Raw genomic sequence first — 21,206 nt, forward strand, 5'->3', positions numbered from 1 at the left:
AGAATGATTTTCTAATCATGGATTCTAAGATACTATGATAGCCTATTGGGAAAATATTTAGACATAGATTAAGTCTTCATAGTGACCCTCCCATTATACTCATAAATCACAAAGGTTCCATCTATGCCTCAACATCCATCAATGTAAATGATTGACTCCCTCTTGTATTCATTCATGCATTCAATAAAAAGAGAATTATCTAAAAAAATAAAATGTAGATTGTGAAAAGCAGTAAGAACCCTAGACTAAGAGTTGTAGTAGTGATGAGGTTGGGATCCGAACCCCTAAAAGGAAAAGCCCTTGAACTTTCCCACAAAATTCATGCCTCCACCCAATGCACCTTGCCCACCCCTGCCCACCTTCATTACTTAATTAGCTTACTTGCCACTCCTTAATCCTATCCAGATCTTCCCACAGTCTTTTTTGGTATAAAAATAACAGTCCCATCCTCATCAAATTCACCAATTCACTTAGAATCTGGCCAGCTGATATTGGCACCACAAATACTCTAGATTTACTAGGAATCTTGCCCATCCAACCAGTGTCATAATAAACTTGCTACTTGATCCGAAAGGTTTGAGTGGTCGAATTCTTTGAGGCAACCACCCCTGTACCCTTACCTCAGTTCCTTCATCAATAAAACAGGCAAATCTTTATCTGCCCAATCATTCAGGGTTAGATTATGAGGGCTGAGATTCAGCGTTAGGAGGTCTGATGAGTTTGGGGGTTTGATAGGTTAGACAGACCCCTGGGCAGGGGGTGGGGAACCTGGGCCCAGAGGCCACAAGTGGCCCTCTAGGTCCTTTTGCATCTAAACTTCACAGAACAAATCCCCTAGATAAAGGTTCTGTTCTGTAAAACTTGGACTCAGTCGAAAAGCCCCACCCAACAACCTAGAAGGTCACATGTGGCCTCAAGGCTGCAGGTTCCCCACCCCTGCCCTAGAGTAATTGTTGAGATCACATAATATAATTTATGTGGAATCTCTAGGTTTGGAAGAAAGAGCACTAGACCTGGAATCAGAAGAGACCTAGGTTTGAAAACTATGGGCAAGTCATTTAATTTCTTTTGGCCTAAGATTTCTCTTATCTACAAAATTGGGACAATGCTCCACTTATTCCCTACCTCTCTTTGTTGTTTTAAAGAAAACACATTATCGATCTCATAGGGCTATATAAACATGTTATTATTATTATAAACCAGTTTTAAAAATAAGTCTTTTCTGATGAGGGTTTGGGGTGAGGGGTGCTCGACACCCCAAAGTACCGACACACCGGGTCCTGCCGAAAGAATTCGACTCAAGTCTTCTCAGCCAAGGGAAAAGGTAAAGTTTATTAAGAGTTAGCCAAATAGGCCTCCCCCAAGAGATCCCACCCCTTGCGACGCCTGTAAGGAAAATGGGCCAGATCAATCTGAGCTAGATTAGATCTGATCAACTTCATGGAGGCAAGATGGAGATTATATACACAAAAATTGTGGGAGGGACTGAGGGGTGGTCTGGGGTGACCAGAGGAGGGGTCTAGGGTAACAGAGCTAGGGTATAGATATTTTGATCAGGATTAAGGATGGGAAACAGGATTAAGGGTGGGAAACAGCTGGACAATAGAGGACTGAGGAAGGTAGGCATTTGGGCTTAATGGTTATAGCCTCAGGCCAAGGCCAGGTCGAGTGGGAAGATTCAAGGAGAGTTCGAGGGGTTCCCAGAGACTGTGCCCTCATCATTTTCCATAAAGGATAAAGTCTAGTTAATCAATACACTTAGACAGAATGTTCTATTGAGCGAAAGCAAAACTTTCCCCAACCCAGGCTCAATTTCATTAACAAGATATTGACGTATTTCTAGCTCCAACCTGGTTGACACCTATAATTCATTCAAGTATGAACATGTAGGTTCAACATCTACCCTTGAAAAATCTAGTACATTCCTTCTTCGTGATCTCCCAGGAGCTTTAGAAAGGACCAGAACTCCTGATGAAAAAAGCTATCCACCCTCAGAGAACTGATGACCTCTGAGTGCAGACTGAAGCATATTTTGTTTTTCACTTTGTTTTTCTTGCCCTTCTCTTTCTTTGCAACATTGCTAATATCGAAATATGCTTTGCATGACTTCACATGTATAATGGGCATCCTATTGCTTGCCTTCTCAATGGGTGGGGGAGGGGCATGAGGGAAAGAATTTGGCACTCAACATTTTAAAAATGAAGGTCAAAAAAAATAAACAAGGAAGAAAAATTAAGTTAGGGTCACCTACAAGATTCTATCTACAAGTGATGGATGGTCTAGTGTTCCATACCTATTTCCAAATTACAAATGAGTTTCCACATTCTGAAAGTCTCAGTCTAATGTTTACTAAACTAACTGTCCCCCTCCCTTTCTCATATCACACAAACAGAAATGCACAAAATAGTCTGGAATTCAACCAACTATTTTACTAATGGGATAAAAAAACAGAAGTGAGAATGTATGTTGAGGAGAGAGGTAAGCAGAGACAGTTCTTGCCCGTTTCTAGGTCTTTGTTTTCTTTAATCGGTTTTTCTTCAGAAGCCTTGATCAGTAATCAGCAATCTCCTTTTAATGGAAATCTCAGATCTACGTGCAAATGGAGTGTGCCCACTCTAAATAACAGCCAACGTAACTAAACAGCCTATTCATCTCACATTCGGCAGTACAGTATTCAAAGTCAAGAGTACAACTCACCCACCACTTGAGGTAAACCACATTTCCTCTCTCTGTTTCAAAACTAGGTTGACCTACAAGAGGAGAACCTAGGCTCTATTTTTTTTTTCTGCACTAGAGCTGTGATTCATCGGCATAGGAGCTCTTGATGTGTAACTCCCTCTTCTACATAAGATATTCAACACCCCTATAACTTATAGCAGAAGTTCTTAAATCTTTTTTTTTTTTTGGAGCCCTCTGGCAGACTGATGAAGCCTATGGAGCATTTCTCAGAATGATGTTTTTAAATGCATAAAATATAGAAGATTATGAAAGAGTAAGAGTTGGAAAATACAGATATAATTCCTTTTTTTTCCCCAAGGACGCCTTGAGAGTTCATGAACTCCAGGTTAAGAACCCTTTATAGTCTCAGAGAATTGCCTGGCGTGAAATCAGTCAGTCAATAAACATTAATTAAACTTCTACAGTGTGCCAAGGATTCGGCAAAGCGAAGGGGACCAGGGAAAAGCAAAAACAGTCCCCGCCCTCAAGGAGCTCACAGTCTAATTGGGGGGATAACTGCAAAGAGCTGGGTACAAACAAGGGATGAAGGGGATAAACTGAGGGTAATCTCCGAGGGAAGGCGCTAGCATGAAAACGTATGGGAAAAAGCTTCCTGTAGAAGACAGGATTTCACCAGGACCTAGAGGGAAGCCAGGAAGCGATAATGGCCTAGAGGAAGAAGTTGAACTTGGGTCTCAGCTCTCAAGACTCTCCCAGTTATTCACTATTTTTGTCTTCTTTGATACAAAAGGGATTTGGGGAGCGGGGGACGAAGGGGAAGTGTTAATGAGGGGCCCGAGTCTAAAGGGCCAGCAATGACAGCGACAGACCCACAGCTCAGCATAGTGCACATCGCACAGTAGACTCTTAATAAACGTAGACTAACTGACTGCCTCCCCGGCCAGGGCTTCCCCTCCCTCCTAGACCCGGTTGAACACAGTCCGGGAGCCCTCCCTTCTCTCGCGGGGCTCATCGGCCTCCCCCGAACCTTCTCCGGGCCACCTCACCTCTGAGGCCTGGCTGGGCCTCGCCCCCTTGGGTTCCGGAAAGCTTCTGGCCCACTCACAGCTGTCCGCCGCAGACCGGTCCACGGCCCTCCGAAACCTCTGCCCCAAGGTAGCCTGACACCGCCTCCTGGAGGGACCTCTTGCCTCCTTACCCGCTTCCCGCCCCCGGGGGGCGCCTGCCCGAGATCCGTACAAGGACCGCCCGAGACCGGCTCAGCTGCTGCCCCTCTGGGGAGACTCTAACATGGCGGATGGAAACCAGACTCGGGTCATCCAAGCCCACGGAGGGACGATTGGTTCGGGCCCCTGTTCCTCTGAACTGACATGCCTCTGATTGGTTTAGGATGAGACAGGGGCGGGGCGGCAAGCTTAGAAACATAACAATAACAAACACTGGAAAAGAAGGCGGAGCGGAAGCGGGCCAGAGAGGCTTTCCTCCTGCAGATACCCAGGACAATTGGCCAGGTACAGGCCACCTCGGACATGATGGGACATGTAGTCCCCTTACTCCCAGGCCCTCTCCCCGGACCATTACTCTCCCAATACAGATTGCCCAGAAACCCTACGGATTTGTATCGGCTGTGTACCGCGAACACTCTTCGACTGTTTTCTACCGTCACCAAGTTCCACGAAAATCCGCAATGTAGTCTCTTCTCCTGGAGACTACGACTTCCAAGATGCACTGCGCCTCATCTCTCCTCCCCCACCCCAGCCCGCCGACTGTGCACGTAAGCGACTCATTCCCCTTCCCCGCTCCAACTCGACCTTGTCGCAATGCACTCTGGGTATTGTAGTCTCAATCATTTGTTTTACCTGGCGAGATTCCCATCGCGGCGGAAGGGGTTGGAGGACCCGGGACTTCTCTTGCTGCTCTGCTAAGGACAGTGTGGCTCCCGGTGGTGATTCCGACTCTCGGAGAGCAATTACTGTGACGCAATAACCCAGTGATTGAGAGAGTAGAAAAGAAGGGGGCGGAGCCTAATGCTCTCCACATAGTACGTAACCTCTTCCTTTTCCGGCTCCTTCCATTTCCGTCTTACGGGGAAAGTAAGGAAGGCCAATCACAGAATCCAAGAGTAGTCAAACCCATTCTTCCCTCCCTGTTTACGTGTTCTAGCGGGCGTTGCGATTGGCTTCGAGATAGTCAGCGGAGTTCCGTTACCATGACAACAGAAAAGCGCGGGAAATCACTATAAGTTGAAACTGAGTCTGCGCGCCAGAACCCGCAGAAGGCCGTGGAAGGAAGAAGGCTTTCAAACCAAGCCAGGTAACTTGATGTGTTACCTGGGCGGGAGGCGGGCTCATGAAGGGAAGAGGACTAAAGTGAGCTTAGAGGGAAGCCCGGGGAAGAGTGGGAAAGGTTCAGTTCAATTCTGCATGCATTTATTAGGCGCCCACTAGATGCAATGTGTGTTGAGATTACAAAATGAAAAAAAACGAAGCAGCCGGTGCCCTCAGGGAGCTTACATTCTATTGGGAGGAAACCACACAAATGCAGATAAGTTAATACAATGTAAATAGAGAGAGAGCGTGATTTCGGGTTTGGGAGAGAGCTAAACCAAGCCGGGGAACAAGCTAGGCCTCCAGTAAAGTCTAGGAATTGAAAGAGGTGGAGATGAAGGAGGGCTTTCCAGACGTGGGGGGATCAGCCTTGGAGAGGGGAGAATGAGGGGCCCTGTATGAGAAACCGCAAATAAACAAGTTTGATAGAAACAGGGAGTGGCTGAGGTTCTCTTTCAGAGCTCTATCAGGAAAGATAGAGTAAAACCGCATTATAAAGTGCCATGCATGCTAAATAGGGATAGCTATTTTATCCTAAAAGCTGTAGGAAGACAACCTAAACTTCTTGAGCAGGGCAAAAACATGGTCAGATCTATGGCATTAGGAGTGTCATTTTGGCAGTTGGATGGCAAATGGATTGCAGAGGAGAAAGATTGTAGTCCAGGAGGCTAATTGTAGGCTGTTGTGTAATAGGCCAGGTGATAGGTGATAAGGGTGGTAGCCAGGTGAGGGATATATATCATCCATATACAGTGTGTGTACACGTAAGAGGTTAGCCTTGGAGAATTGGGAGAACTGTGGGAGAGGGGCCTAGGGTAATAGTGAAGGAGATTAAGGAGTAGGGAATATTCATGGGGGAACTGTAAAAGAAGGAAGTGATTAGGAGGGAAGAGATCTGACAGTGCGTGAGAAGGAACGCCTTAAAAGAGAAAAGCAACTTGGGCAAATTCTATGTTAGTATGCCTACTTTTCTGCATAGGGAAAAACAAACTGAGTCCACTGATGCTTGCTCAACTTGTCGTAACACTGGGGGTTTTTTTATACTATTCCTATAGAAGGTAAAAAGAGAAGGAAGAAAGAAAATCCATGAACAAAAGAGAAAAGAGGAGAGAGACTCGAATAAGTCTAAATATAGGAAAATATACTAGATTTGCTTTTGCTTTTCACAGAGGCCTTTCAAGTACTTCTCATTGGTTGCTCTAAGGCTATAGCTGAAGCTCTCCAGTCTTAAGGCCTTGTGTTTAAAAAACAAGACTCAAAAATGTTTCCTGTAAAGTATTTGTTTCCAAATAATTTTTACCTTGTATCTGTTAAGGTTCGGTGAGAGAGAAAAGAAATGGATTTATCTACAGTCAGTATTGAAGAAGTAAAGAATGTCCTGACTGGGATGCAGAAAATCTTAGAATGTCCTATCTGGTAAGTTTGTAGGCCAGTCACTATTTATTTGTGACCCGTTCCTAAGCCTACACCGGCACAAAAGTGGGAAAATGGCTTGAAATCATTAGAAGAATTTACAGTGAGTGTTATTAGAGGTGAAAGTGCACTGTATTATATAGTGGTTCTCCAAAGTTGTGCTTCAGCATTGCCTTAAGTATGCTGAAAATTATATAGCATTTACCCTTGAAAGCACTTGTGTAGGTCTCCCACAAATTGTGTGGAACTTACCCTTGCAATTGCATTCGCATGCCTCCAGGTTCTTCCTTAATGATTCCTCATGGTAAAGAATAATACTGTGGTCATAAATTAAGGAAGGTTTAGAACCACTGACAGTTTTCCCTTATTCAAGTAATGTTTAAAAAATAGATGCAAAACCATTATCACATCATCATTATCCCCATCAGAATTTTCCTTCTGAATAAATAAATGGGTAACAATATTGATAGGTTACATACTTTAAAATCTATACACATATAAAGTTGACATGTCTTTAAAAAAAAAAGGAAAGGAATAAAACTCCTTACAACAGCCTTGTACAAGAAGAATAGCTACTTGCTTCTCAGATTAAAAAATAATAAAATATTCATGTCCTTAAATAGTAGAGATTTTTCATCCTTCATTTATATTCATTCTGTATATTGTCTCAATATACTTATCTCTATGCCACTTGATTGAGTCTTGAACCATCAGTTTTGTCATGAGATTGCCGATACCTCTGGTTATTTTTTATTTCAGATAATGTAGTCATTGCTTGGATCCCAGAACCCCTGCAATCACTGGGTAAACCCTAAAGCCTTGTTGGGCCAGATGCTGGCATACTATTTGATATTTTGCAGTTTTGCTAACTCTGACTTAACTCTGATGAAGCCAAAGATTCTCAAAAGGCACAGAGGGGTTCTTACAATCAAGAATTACCAGGTCTAGTCGAATGAAGTGTTTCTTTTAACTCCAGAACAGTCAGATTCACCTGGACCTCAGTGGTCTCTGACATTCTCTCATGGCCTTCACTAATCTCTCTAGGATGGCATTATGCCATGAGTTATAACCCCAACTCAAATGATGATTACAATGGCAGAGGACATGGTGAGGAGCATTTCTCTTAAGGCTCTATACCAACAGCAGGACTGATCTCCAGGGCCAGATTTCCTGGCCCCATTCAAAGGAACACAGTCTAACCTGGCTTTGTGAATGAAATGCCAGTCTGCAAACCAGGTAAAGAATCTTTCCATCATAACAAAGTTCAGGGTTGGGGCCATAGAGGTAACAGGATACACCTTCCTCTGATCAGGTTTCATACATTCCAGCTTTTCCTTCTCTGGGTTTTGTTTTGTTTTTTTTTTAAATAGAGGCACCTCCCTATCACTACCACCACCACCACTTACCCAACATACTTTCTGTTTTGTTTGGAAAAGGTACATTTCTTTCTGGATTCAATTTGCTAGACCATAAGCCCTGAAGGAGCTTACAGTCTAGTAATGCAGGAAATAAAATATGAATGCAGACAGGTATGATGCCTAATAAAAGGTAGTAAGAACAAAGAAGAGGTTCATAGTATGCATTATGAGAAATTATTCTACATAATCTTTTCACATCATCCTGGTAATTCTTGATTGTAAGACCCTCGCTGTGCCTTTTGAGAATAGATCCGCCGCTTTCATATCAGCCAGAGTTTGCAAAACTGGGATCTTTCTCACTCTGAGAAAGGAAGAAGAGATCCCTTTCATCTAGGAGAGATCAGGGAGGGCTTCATGGAGGAGTCTTGAATCTGAACTGGACTTTAAAGGGAGAGAAGTATAATAGGCAGATGTGGAGGGAATTTATTCAATCATGGTAACCATCCATACGTCTCCTTTGTCCTCGAAAGGATGCTTGAGAAATCTAGTATAGTAAGCTAACCTGAGCAAGGCAGCTCCTGCTGAAACAAAACTCCTTTTCCTTTGTTTCAAACTGAGTGATACTGCCAAGTCTGATGAATTTACTATGATTTGTAAGACAGCATTCTTTATTTCTCCGCTAAGCTATCTGCTGTGCTGGCGATAAAATTTCTAATATCCATTTGAATTTCTCAGTCAAATTTATGCGTACAAGTCAAATATCAAGGCAAGGGCCTGGATTTTTGTTGCCGTTCAGTCTTTCATTCTCAAAGAAAACTAATGTCATCATGATGGTGATATCTCGACTTGTGAATTGGATTTAAGTGAGGCAGATTGTGACCAAGCTGTTGGCTTCATTCTCTCCTCCAGAGTCATTGAAGTCCAGTGGCAAGACAAAAGTCATGACTGCTGGTGGTGGCCCAAGATGCAGTGGGTGACCTTGGCCTTTCTAAATTAAGGTCTTTCTCAGGTCTCTATGTCTGAGGTGACTCCCATTCAGTGACCAAAGTGTAGGTAAGAATTGAGGCAAAAGATGGCCTAATTTACCATCACAAAAATGTCAGTCTGAGAGGTGAAGACCTTCAAAGTTTCTGGTCTGAACAGAAAACAAATGCTTTTAACATTCATGCTAAACCATCAAAACCTAAATAGTGTGCCACTGAGGCTTGGGCTGGAACTATCATTGGCCATTCTATGAAAGCCAGAGTGATTTGGGTTTAAAGGGTAGTCAGGTAGCTCCACTTGAAATTCAGTGGGCTTTTTTAAAGCCTGTTTTTCTCAAAGCTATATTTCAAGAAATCATAAATAAAAATTGTACAGGACGAAAAGTAAGTTGTCCTAACTTTTTGGAAAAAAGAATAAATGAATGAATGAATAAATAAATAAAGATAAAAAAAAATCTGTGTGGTGAGTCAAGGAGGATAAAAGAAAGAATTCCCCAACTTCTGTTCCGATTGGCAGGTTGGGTCCCTGGAGGGCAGCTACTACTCTCAGGGTTCTAGAAAAAACTCTCAGAGACTGGGCTTCTCCTACTGTAGGTCCTGAGTGCCACACGTAGTCGTCCCCACTAACAGTTATCCAATAGTCTCAATTAGTTTTTACCAAAGGTGTTTGTACACGAGTCAGACATTAAGGCAAGGGCCTGCACTGCCGTGATTATGGAACATCCCTTGTTGATCCTACTACTCTGTGTTTAACTTTACTCGCCTTTTAAGAATGGATGGTGTTAAAAATGGCCACAATACAGTCATGACTGTTTGGTGTCTGTGAAAGGCCAAATGGCAGATAGGACCTTTGACTACAAGTAACCAACCCTCCACATGAAAAAATCCAGTATTCCATTTCTATCACATGTGAGAACAGTTTGATTTAAAAATAAAACCAAAACTGTAGGAATTTTTTTAAAAATGGGTCCTTGATTATTTTTTCTTCTGTAATCATACTGTCTGTGATAGTTGACATTAAGAATATAGATTTATAGATAGTACTTATTGTCTCTTATGCTTGAAAAGGAAGGTGACTTGAGGCCAACAGGCATTTTTATTTCTACCACATGAGAGTGCTGAGTTCTGCAAATTTCATATCAGGGAAGTAAAAATAGGGTGAATTTGTGTTCCAAGTTTAAGTCAAATACAGGCAAGATTTAGAAAGCAAAAATCCTCCAACATTTTAGCTAAGCAACAAACCACAAGGGCCCAAAGAAATTTGCTACCTAATTTGTGAAGACTCAGAGCCAGGGAAGCAGGAAATGACAATATGGGGGGAGGGGAAAGGGAGGGACTGCTCTTGAGAAAGCACAAAACTTAGGGTAGAATTCTCATGGTATTTACCTGAGAGTGGTATTTACTGAGTGATCAAAATGTCCTTAGTAGTGACACTTGGCTCCATTTATTTTGCATTTCCATGGTACTAAGTCATAAAAATGTAATGTGCCTTCTCTATCACTCTGGCAAATTAAACCATCAATTAAAAATACTCATACATAAAGACATAAAGATGCAAACATGGGAGTTAATGCTAGGTTTTCCTTTTCAGTCGGCTACTGCTGTTACTACTTAAGCTCTTTCCTTCGTGTATGTAGATTTGCTCATCCTGGTGATTGTCAAATCTTTTGCTTCTTTGTTTGAAAGCTGCTTTAGGAGAGGGACCATGCCTATGTAACTTGCTTTATGTAGTATTTATAAGCACCACTTGTAAATAAGTGCTTAATAAATGTCTTTTGATGATTATTGGAAACTGTTGGTATAGTAGAAGGAGGGCTAGGTCTCAAGGGCTTGGAAGATCCATCTCAGATGAATTCTGGTCACCTCACTTCTTGTAGGACCTTCACCAAATCCCTTTTACTCCCTTACTAACCTCAGTTTTCTCATTTATAAAATAAGAAGTGGAGACAAGGTTGTCTTCAAGGTTCCTTCCATCTCTAAATCTTTTAATACTATTACTCAGAATTTCCTTTGCTTCAGAGAAGTAGCATCAAAGATTGGAAAGGGTATTGAACTTGGGAGATAAAATCTGGGTGACCTTAGACAAATCACTGCCCCCACCAGAGCCTCCATTTCCTCATCTGTAAAATGGAGAATAGTAATGCTTCTAATGTGTCTAGCATAGGACATTCGAGTGCTTATTTTTGCTAATGTCTAAAAAAGATGGGTTTGAATATTTGATGCTTACTTCTGAGGATTCTTTCTGTTTCTTTCATTTCTTATTATTAATTCAGACCTGTGGTTTAATCAGTGTAGGGAATTCCTTCTACCAATACAAATTAGTACCTGGGCCATAACTCATTAAAGTTGTAGAGGATTGCCCAGGGCACCTGGAGGTTGTGTGGTTTGCCTGAAGTCACACAGCCAGTATATGGCACAGGTGGGCCTTAATCCTAAATTCACATATTTAGAGCAGAAAATCATCTCATCTAAATTGGTCACTTACAAATGAGTAAACTGAGGACTAGTGAAGTTAAGGGACTTATCTAAGGCCACACGAATAGTTTAAGCATCAAAGATAGGATTTGAACCTAGGTCCTTTTATTCTATAGCCTGGACTCTTTCTACTATACTACTGGATCCTAAGTCTAGAGTTGGCTGTCTCTGCACTATGTCCTACTGTTTGCTTTCATACCTAGATTTAAAAAAAAATTGTGAACACTAGTTCCTGTTGAACTAAGTATTCTTTTCCTGTACTGAACTGTTTTCATTTTCTTACCAATCACATATAAATATGCAGTGGGTCTAAAATGGGTCTATTTTGGAAAATATTTAAATTGGATCTTTTCCTGTCTTCATGATAAACATTGACTCTGTCAGTACCCAGGAGAACAGATTTTGCCTGATTTATTTTTTTCTCTGTTCCCCATCTAAATGTTCATTAACATGTGTCCCAGCCTCCCATTTGGGGGTACATACGCATACACACACAATCACGTGTTGGAGTTTTCATCTTAAAGTTTTTGTCTGCGGTATGTTTGGGTAGTTTGAGTTATAATTACCATATTGGAATGTAACTATTTCCAAATTGAGTCACTGGATGAGATTGAAAACCATCTGGCCTCACAGCTAACTCCAAGCTCTCCTTTACCAGTTGGTAAGATACATAGTAGAAGTACAGTTAACAAATTGGAGTCTTCTACATTCCCTAGTTGTTTGTTTTTTATTTAATTTCATCCAAATAGTGTTATTTTGTGTAGTGCTCTATAGTTTGCACTATACTATCACTATGTAACACTAAGATCAGCAGAATATTGATTATTATCCCTTTTTGACAGAGACAGTGTGGTACAGTGCATAAGACACTGGATCTGGAGTCAGAGGACTCCAGTTCTGCTACTTATGGCCTCTGTGGCCTTAGAACAGTCATTTGTCCTCTCTGACACTTGGTTTCCTCAACTTCCTCATAGGTAACTAGCCAACAAGTGAATAGAGCCCTGGGCCTAGAATCAGGAAGACCTGAATTTAGATCCTGCCTCAGATACTACTAGCTATGTGATCCTGGACAAGTCACTTACTGTCTCTCAGACTTAGTTTCCTTATCTATAAAGTGAAAGAGTTGGACTTGATGGCTTCTATGATACTGTAGTATGGCACAAACCCCATAATCCAAAGGACTGTTACCAGTCCCTCCACAAAGAAGGGTCTTTATTTGAAAAGAACCATTTTCCAATCCCAATCCTAGAACATCTTTTTGTTGTCCTGGTCTTTGTAAAGAGCAGTGACAAAAGATTAAAGAGAAGCATTGGAACACTAGGATGAAACATTGAACTATTGTGAATAGGTAAATGGTTTGGGGATCGATGACTGTAGCTCTTGGTGAATAGTAATCCATGATTATACACTGTAAGTAAACCTAAAAAATAACAGAAGACAACATTGCTTATGGGTTAATTGGAGAGACGGGACACACATGCACATATATACAAAGTGACTACAGTATTTAACAGTATACCAGTGAGTATAAATTACTATATAGCAATGCTAAGTCTTTAAGTGTTCAGGGAATGCAGAGAAAAGGAATGATCAAAGTCACTCTTTTTTTTGTTTTGTTTTGTTTTTGCAAAGTCACTCTTGAACAATTAAATCTCCACCTCAGACTAATTGTAAAATACTAAAAGTTCTAGTTCTACATTAATTTGGTCTTCCCAAAGGATATGCCTGCTTTTTTAAAATTGTGTTTAATTCTACAATGAAATAAACATTCTTTTTTTTCTTTTCTGTCCTTTTAGTCTGGAGTTGATCAAAGAGCCTGTTTCTACAACCTGTGACCACATATTTTGCAAGTAGGTGTCAAGATTCTATACAATTTCATAATAGGACTTGTCTGATTCTAGCATGTTCCCTTGTCCTTTTAAATTAAACTAAGAGAAACTCAACCTGAATCTGTAAGAGTTTGTTTTGCAGAAGCTTTTAATGAACCAACCCATTTTGCCATATTCATAACCCCAATTCCTATTAAAGGTGCTAGCATATTTAACTCCTTGGCAGGGCACAAATTACTGTATGGTCCAGTCTTTGCACACATTTTTATGTGTGCATGTATAAGAACAGAAAAGGAGGAGTCCACATTGTGTGGCAGTAAGCATTTGTCCTTATTACTCCCAGATACTTCTTTTGGTTTACTTCCCCCTGCCCCATTAAAAGTATACTTTATGCCCACAACCTACTTCTTTCTAACCTTTTTCAAAACAAGAAAAGAATATATCAGATGTTTATACTGTGCTAAGGTGGAAATGTTAATGGATTATGTTAGCTCTTTATTGAGATTTTCAAGTAGTTTTTATCTCATACAGGAATGGGGGGTTTGTGTCTTTTGGAGGTGGGAGAAATAGGAGAGCTTCTCCTTGTTCTAGAGATCTACCTTCTAAAGCTGTCCCTGCCAGGTACCTCATCCAGAAGGGACAATGATGTTCCATTACTACACCTAGGATAATTAGCCTGAGCTATACGTATTAGAGGACTGTTCACAGATGGAGAATTGGAAGGGCCCTTAGACAGTACAACCCCCTCATTTCACAAATTAGTTAAGAGTCCAGGTAGGGTAAGTGTCCAAGTCCCATAGGTGGTAAGAGCCAAGCCTAGGTTTGAACCCAGGACCTCTGGCTCCAAATCCCATGCTATTTCTACTGTACCACTGCTTCCTTGCTACCTGCTCAGTACTCTAGGGCGTACCTCCCTTTCTCTTATCCTTGAGCCCTCCCTTGTTATCCTTCCAAGGCTCATTCACTGAATGAGAATCATTCTTTAGGCCCTCTCACCTCTCTGCTACAACCCCCAAGCCTAGGTTTTCCATCTCCCTGCCTCTAAAAAAAAATTATGACCTTTGGAATAGCCCACAGCATTATGGCACAATGACAGACTCTTTAGGACCAAGGATAAACCACTTGAGAACTATTCATTTGTTTAGAAGGAAGATGTCACAACAGCCTAATTGTTCAAAAGGACCTTTTTCTTTGGACGTGAATATCTGAAGAAAGTAATGATTAAAGAGGTTATGTATATATCATGGAAAACAACTGACACTGAGTCTCAGTGTTGGAGAATTTGAAAGAAGTGAAAAGGAAAAAAAAATCTTAAAAGATAGTAAAACATGCTTGCACCTCTCTGGTGAAATGATTAGTCACTCCTAAAACATGTCTATGTTGTTGTTATCTTCTTCCAGAGATTAAAAAACCAATGCAGATGAGTTCTGAAAGTTTAATTGGGGCAGCTAGGTGGCACAGTGAGTAGAGCACCAGCCCTGAAGTCAGGAGGGCCTGAGTTCAAATTTGACCTCAGACACTTGACACGATAGCTGTGTGACCTTGGGCAAGTCACTTAACCCCAATTGCCCTGCCTTCCCCCCTCAAAAAAAAAGTTTGATGACACTTATGCTTTGTAGATATGCATACACACAGCTTTATACACACACACACACACACACACACACACACACACACACACACACAGAGACATACACATACATATATAGATGCAGATGGTGTGTGACATGGAGCTGAATGGGTACTGAACTTAGCATTGGCTCAAGAATTTGCCTTCTTGAAAAGTCTCTGATGTGGACTTTTTTTTTTTTTTTTAAATTTATTTGCCTTATAGGGCAAAAGAAAAATAGCCGTGTGACCTCCTGGGCTGCCTTTCTCCAAATTAATTAGGGACTCAAAGGTCTAAACACCTTTCTTCCAACTGACTTTCTTATCATTTAGAAAATTGTCATCATCTTCACTATTGATCTGAGTTCTTTGACTTGTCAGCAGCATTCAGAAGATTGTTTTTAATCTCTGCATTATTAACAAAAACAGTGGAGTACAGGCATCTCCTTTTCAGTTTGCACCTGCTCTTCTCCTACATCTGCTTCAAGTTTGTTAATGGGGCGTGAAGCAGAGCACACCTCAGAATTTCAAGAATCTGTTGCCATGGTGTTTTGGACCTAGATACTGTGCTGCAGGGGTTCTTAACCCAGAACCTCTTCTCAGAGTCATGTTTTTAAGTGTACAAAGTAAAATGCATGGCATTACAAAGGACACCAGTTATTGAAATAGTTACCAATTTTTTTTTTAAATTCAAGAACCTTGGGTTAAGAACCTCTGATCTAAAGGCTACAAAATATCGTTATAAAAATATGCTTCTGTGGAAATAATACTAGACTACTTTTCTTCCAACTTTCCTTAATGTTTGGTTTTTTTTAACAGAATTCTAGGCAAAAATATTAAGAAATATATCTTTAACGTTATAATGAAATTGGAATTCTTGCAGAATGCTTACTTATGTGATTAGCTTTCTTAGGAAATTTCTTCTATGATAACATTTCATATTCTAAATTATGCCCTGGTCTGTAGGTTGAATAATGAGGTAATGCTGAGAGACAGAAAGATAATAAGAACATTCCCATACTCTAACCTGACTTCTTGAATTGTGTTCCACAATCGTCCAATAATGGAAGCGTTTTTCTAGCCCCAGGCAAGCTTACGCTTCTGAAATGATCTTTCCATGAAGGTAAAAAACAAAGTCAGAAAAGATGTCTTTCACCATGTATTTATTAACTTAGATTCTCAGTATCAGGCAGTGTGTGCCACCCTGGGAAACACTAGGATAATGAAATTTTCCAATCACCAAAGGTTGTATTTTATAGGAGCTTGTGCTTAATTCACTGATGCCTGCCAGGATAGAGCAATTTCCTGCACATATAAAAGTTCTTCAGGAAATAGATAGGCTTCAAAACATGTTCTCTGGAAAAAGCCACAAAATTCTGATATGATGTTATGATTTGCCTGCAATTTTTTTTACCAGCTATTATATCTTCTCTTCAGATACTACTTTTCAGTTCAAAACACCAAATAAATTTCAATTTAGTAACCACTTATTAAATTCCTAACATATGCAATGCACTGTGCTATATGCTAGAGATATGAAGATAGATACAATGCAGACCCTGCTGTCAGGGAGCTTACCATCTAATGGGGGAGAGAGATACACAAATAGCAATAATAAACAGGAAAGTAAGATAAATGCAAAGAAGAGACTAGAGAGATTACTTTAAATTGGGAGTCAAGGCACAGTGGTTAGGATAAACTTCCTGGGGAAAGGTCTTGAATTGGGCCTTGAAGACAGGGAAGGAGTTCAAGAAATGGAAATTGGGGGCATAGGCCATTCCAGGAATTAGGAACCACTTGGAGACAAGATGGCAAGACAAGAATGAAGTACGGAGAGCAGCTCTGTTCAGCCAAAACATAGAATCCAGTGGGAAGAGGAATTAGATGAGATGAAGCTGGCAGGGTGATCTGCAGCCTCATCATGAGTAACCTTGAATCTTGGGGTAAGGAATTGATAGTTTCTTGAGTAGGCAACAGGGAATGGATGCAGTCTTTGAAAGGAATGGTGTGATCAGAAATGAGGAAGCTGTATCGTCAGCTTTCAGTCGGGGGAGGGTAGAAGCAGTCACCCCATCCATGACTCACTCGTTGCACTGCCACCTAAAAGTCTTTTGCCTTTTCAGTAAGCATCAAGCCAGAGAGACCCAGTCCCAAGGGACGTGATCTAGGTGTTCTCTGATTTACATGACAATGTTCCATTGCCATAGGGTCTAGTCTTGGTGTTTTCAAGAATATGAATGACTTGCCCTTTCTGAGTATGTGGTTTAGAGGAACCAATGTTTTATTAATCATCAGGATTTTCCTGTGCTCACTCTTCATCACCGAATCCAAATTTTCTTTTCAGGTTAGTTTAATACTGTTGGGGGCAGGGGGAGGATGTGCTGGACAAGATGTCTTCTAACTGTGATGAAAGCTTTAGGATTCTGCTTGTAGCCTTTCACTAGAGGGAAATTACGATCTATATTGTCATTTACCTCCTACCAAGCACCCAGCTCTGCCTTTAAGCTCGTGTGCCCTGAGCTTGTTATTCTCACAGCACTCTAGTGGTGAATATGATAAGTTTCCTCCCCCCAGCTCCAGGACTGTACTGGTCAATGTGTTTTCATGGTGGCACACTGATACCTTTACGAGCTATTCAAGTTTAACCCCGGTGACTTGTCTTCTTCAAACTAACATGCTAGAGTATCCTTTTTCCACTAGTAAGTAATGCGCTATTTATTGTGAGGCTCCATCACTGCCAGGAACCACCTCTGCTCCTTCTGGCCTTTCGTATTCTCTTACTGCTTCTTCTCTCTGCCTTTTTCTTTTTCACTCACCAGTTGTCATTTCTCTTGGGAAAAAGGCAAGCCTGTTATAGACTTCACCAGCCAATCAGAGCATGGCTATCCTCACTTTTAGCAAAGTAACCAGTTACAACTCCTGGAGTGAAATCTCTGGGTTTTCAGCTGTATTCACTTATTTCTGAGTGCTCAGCTGCTGCTGCCTCATCCCCAGAACAGTGGCATGTTTGCCATCCATATCCAGGCTGGAGTTGTTCCCTGACTGATTGCATTAACCTAAAGATTCTGGAAGTCTGGATTCCAGATAGTTTAAATTTTATTTTAATATACATAGTCAATTATGTGAAGTGCATTCCAAATCTAACAAATTGCCCTGCAGCCCAGCAATAGTTACATATGTCATTAAACGGGAATCAAACTGAATTGCTTGTAAATTTTATTCGGTTACATCAATACATTTCGTATACAGTTATATCCTCAGTCTTTATAGGTCATTGCTCACGTAGCACTGGCATCCAGTTGTGCAACAGCACTGTCTGCTGACCCATTGGACCAAGTGCAAAGGAGGATATTGAAGAGACTGGAAATGATGACATTCAAGGATCTGTTGAAGGAATTGGGAAGTTTAGTCTGAGGAAGAGAAGACTGAGAGGGGAGAGGAAATGTTTTCTTTACATGTTTGAAGGCCTTTTATGTGGAAGAAGGATTGATTAGCCTATTTCTTGACTTTTAACTCTATGCTAAAGTGGGATGGAGAGGGCACCATCCCAAGCTTCAGGTTTTTTGTGCAGCTGTTTTCAGACATATTTCTAGGGACCTGTAAGTTTTCAGTTCTTCCAAGGTAGTATGATCTAAGGAGAGGAGTGTTTACCCCTCTCCTGGCCTATGCCCTGGTCTGTGAGTGACCACAAGCACTCTTTCCTGCCCTGGAAGGGTGACCACTGTGGCTGCAAGCTCTGGTGTGCTAGTCCTCCTCACTCTGCCATCCAGGACTATGACCCAGATCTGAGTATGGGCAAAGCAACAGAGTCCTGCCCCTAGTGCTAGCAAAGGGGCCCCTGTGACCTCCTTCTGACCAGTTGTTTTACCCCCTTACCATCTATGAACTGAGAGCTCCAGAAGCAGCCACTGCCACTGTTGATTAAGTCACATAATCTGCATTGGACTGTGCTCCACTCTCATCCAGGTGCAACAGACCTTTCCTGCCGACCTTCTAAGTTATCTTGTGCTGGAAAATTGTTTCACTCCACTCTTTTGTGGGTTCTGCCTCTCTAGAATTTGAGGCATTACTTAAAGTTACTTGGATGGGTTTGGGGGAGAGCTCAGGTGAGTCCCTTTTCTCTGCCATCTTGACTCTACCTCCTCACCCTCCCTCAAGCAAAGGTTGGAGAACCCCTTGCTGAGATGTCCTGGAGGAGATTTCAGCACAGATATGAGTCAGAGCAGATGACTTGTGAAACCCTTCTAACTCTCAGTGAGATCATCTGATTAAACCAATTCCAAGGACCATTGATTGTAATTCACCTTTAACATAGATGTAGGATTATCTTATCTTGGATGGCCTCCTCCCCATAGGGTGCCCCAGCCACAAAAAGTAACTTGCTTTGTTTTTCTTCTTTTTCTAGATTTTGTATGTTGAAGCTTCTCAGTAAGAAGAAAGGGCCCTCTCAGTGTCCACTATGCAAGGACAATATAACCAAAAGGTATATAATTGAAGTGATGGTGGGAGGTAGGAAAGCCCGACAGCACAGTTGATTGTCTTGCCAGTCCTGACCATCAGTAGAAAAAAGATATAGGAAAGTATGTTTTAACGGGTGGAATGAGTTATTTCTAAAAGTGTTTGAAAAGTTTTATGAATTCTGTGTTATGGTAACATCAGCCAGTTTACCTGTAGAGTCACAGGATTATAGAATATTTAAAACATTGGAAGGAACGTTGGAGAACAGCCCCAACCCCCTCATTCTATTGACTTACTCTGTAAATGTAACAGCTAGTTAGTGGCAGACCTGTCTACTGCCCTCCCTACTTCCCTCCCTACTTCCCTTTGTTTCCCCCACCCAAGTGCAGAAACTTTGAGCCTCTCCTTTGAATCACTCTTTATTTTGAGATCTTTCTTAAGCAATACTTTTCTATGAGGACTTCATCTGGCAGTCCAAATTACGTCATTTATTTGAGAGAAATAGTGGCACTGGGCTTTGAATGGAGAGAGCAACAAATTCTGATGACCTTGATTTATGCCAGTGGTGTTTGCAGAGTTACAGAGTCAGGACACCCCCACTTCCGGCAGTTTTAGTGGTTTGGGCTGTATTAGATTCTTTAGAGATAAGTTGTAAAAATAATGTGTGCTGCCTCTTAGTTTATTCTGATGTGAATAATGTTTTAATTATAGTATAATGTCCGCAGTATCTGGAAGAATTAATCCTCTGTCCCTAGGAAACAATTTCTACAGTTACTGCGCCTGTGTTTTTCCCCTTGTATCACAGTGAAGTTCCTTGCCTTTATTTATCTTCTTTGAACATCTCTGAAACCGTGGATGGTGACTTCCTTTTAAAAGTATCCATCAAATGCTTTTGTTTCAGAAGCCTACGAGAAAGTACAAGATTTAATCAGCTTGTGGAAGGGTTGCTGAAAACTATTCATGCTTTTGAGCTCGACACAGGATTCCAGTGTAAGTGTTGGGTGTCTCCAGAGACAAGCCATTGTTTTCTGTGGCTGTAAAAGTTCATTTTATTTTCAGGTTGATTATTTCTGTATCAGCATTCCTTCTAACTCTGTGTTATTGAAAGATTTACTGGTCCTGAGCGATGGAAAGAAAGGGCCAAAGTCACAACAGCAGCAGTGATGGCATTGCTGAGGAGTAGGCTAGAGAAGGGATTCAAGGGAGGAGGCTCTGCCTATCCTCAGGATCCCAGCAGCCTCGTCCTGGAGAGGCACAGACATAGCTTTCACCATGCCCAAGTGGAAAAAGAATTGGATCTAGAGGCAGAGGGCCTAGGTTTGTATTCCAGCTCTGCAACTTACTTCCTATGTAACCTTGGTGATTTAACTTCTCTGTGCCTCAGTTTACTCATCTGTACATTTTACAGAGGTTAGCCTAACTCAGTCTCAGATCTAAGTTAACAATTCACATTTCTCTGATGCCTTAAGGCTTACAAAGATCTTCTTTCTTTACAGCGCCTGTGAGGCAGGTAGCAAAAGTAATATTATTCCCTTTTTATAGGTAAAGAAACACTCTGCTGGCCCGTTGTTTTTCAGGTTTTCTAATAGGAGTGGATGTGTATAACTGGGTTTTAAAATTATAGATAACTTCATCTAATCACCTTACCAATGTTTTCCTTCATGGTTTTCTATGTTGTGATTTAACAGTTTCAAACAGTCAAGATTTTTCAAAATGGAGGAAGAGGACTCCTGAGCCCCTAGAACAGGAAGCTACTATCATTCATAGTAGGGGCTATAGAAATCGCACCAAAAAATTCAAAACCAGCGAACCAGAAGATCCAACCTCGGTAAAGGCCTTTCTGTTTTTTTATTTGTCTTCTGCTTATATGACTTTCTGCCAGGCATTGAGGGAGAATATAAAAAGGGCTGATAAATTTAGTTAGAAAGGCAAGACACACACATATGTCAGAACTAAGTAGTAATGCAAGACAGTACATGATTAAATGCCCTAGGAAGTATTACAGACAAGTGTTATAGGAATTATTTTTTTGAGGCAGTTGGGGTTAAGTGGCTTGCCCAAGGTCACACAGCTAGT

The 21,206-nt window shown here is 41.3% G+C and overlaps 2 protein-coding genes across 6 annotated transcripts in view; one reads left to right on the forward strand and one right to left on the reverse strand.

The window, feature by feature from the left end:
• NBR1 (NBR1 autophagy cargo receptor) overlaps positions 1-4,620 on the reverse strand; it is a 31,132-nt gene extending 26,512 nt beyond the window's left edge. For 2 of the 5 annotated variants that reach the window (XM_036753518.1, XM_036753516.1), the window contains exon 1: positions 3,726-3,809. The gene's annotated coding sequence lies outside the window, so the exon portion shown is untranslated. Of the gene's footprint in view, positions 1-3,725; positions 3,969-4,538 lie in introns of those variants that run through there. The other 3 variants (XM_036753520.1, XM_036753515.1, XM_036753519.1) reach the window with 3 other exon arrangements.
• A 1,716-nt stretch (positions 4,621-6,336) lies between these two features.
• The window catches only part of BRCA1 (BRCA1 DNA repair associated), a 67,323-nt gene continuing 52,453 nt past the window's right edge, over positions 6,337-21,206 (forward strand). Inside the window, exons 1-5 of the mRNA XM_036758028.1 lie at positions 6,337-6,422; positions 13,032-13,085; positions 19,078-19,155; positions 20,032-20,120; positions 20,819-20,958. Coding sequence (XP_036613923.1) covers positions 6,343-6,422; positions 13,032-13,085; positions 19,078-19,155; positions 20,032-20,120; positions 20,819-20,958 — 441 coding nt within the window. The 5' untranslated portion in view covers positions 6,337-6,342. The remainder of the gene's footprint in view (positions 6,423-13,031; positions 13,086-19,077; positions 19,156-20,031; positions 20,121-20,818; positions 20,959-21,206) is intronic.

Source organism: Trichosurus vulpecula, chromosome 4, assembly GCF_011100635.1.
Source record: "Trichosurus vulpecula isolate mTriVul1 chromosome 4, mTriVul1.pri, whole genome shotgun sequence".
Classification (NCBI taxonomy): domain Eukaryota; kingdom Metazoa; phylum Chordata; class Mammalia; order Diprotodontia; family Phalangeridae; genus Trichosurus; species Trichosurus vulpecula.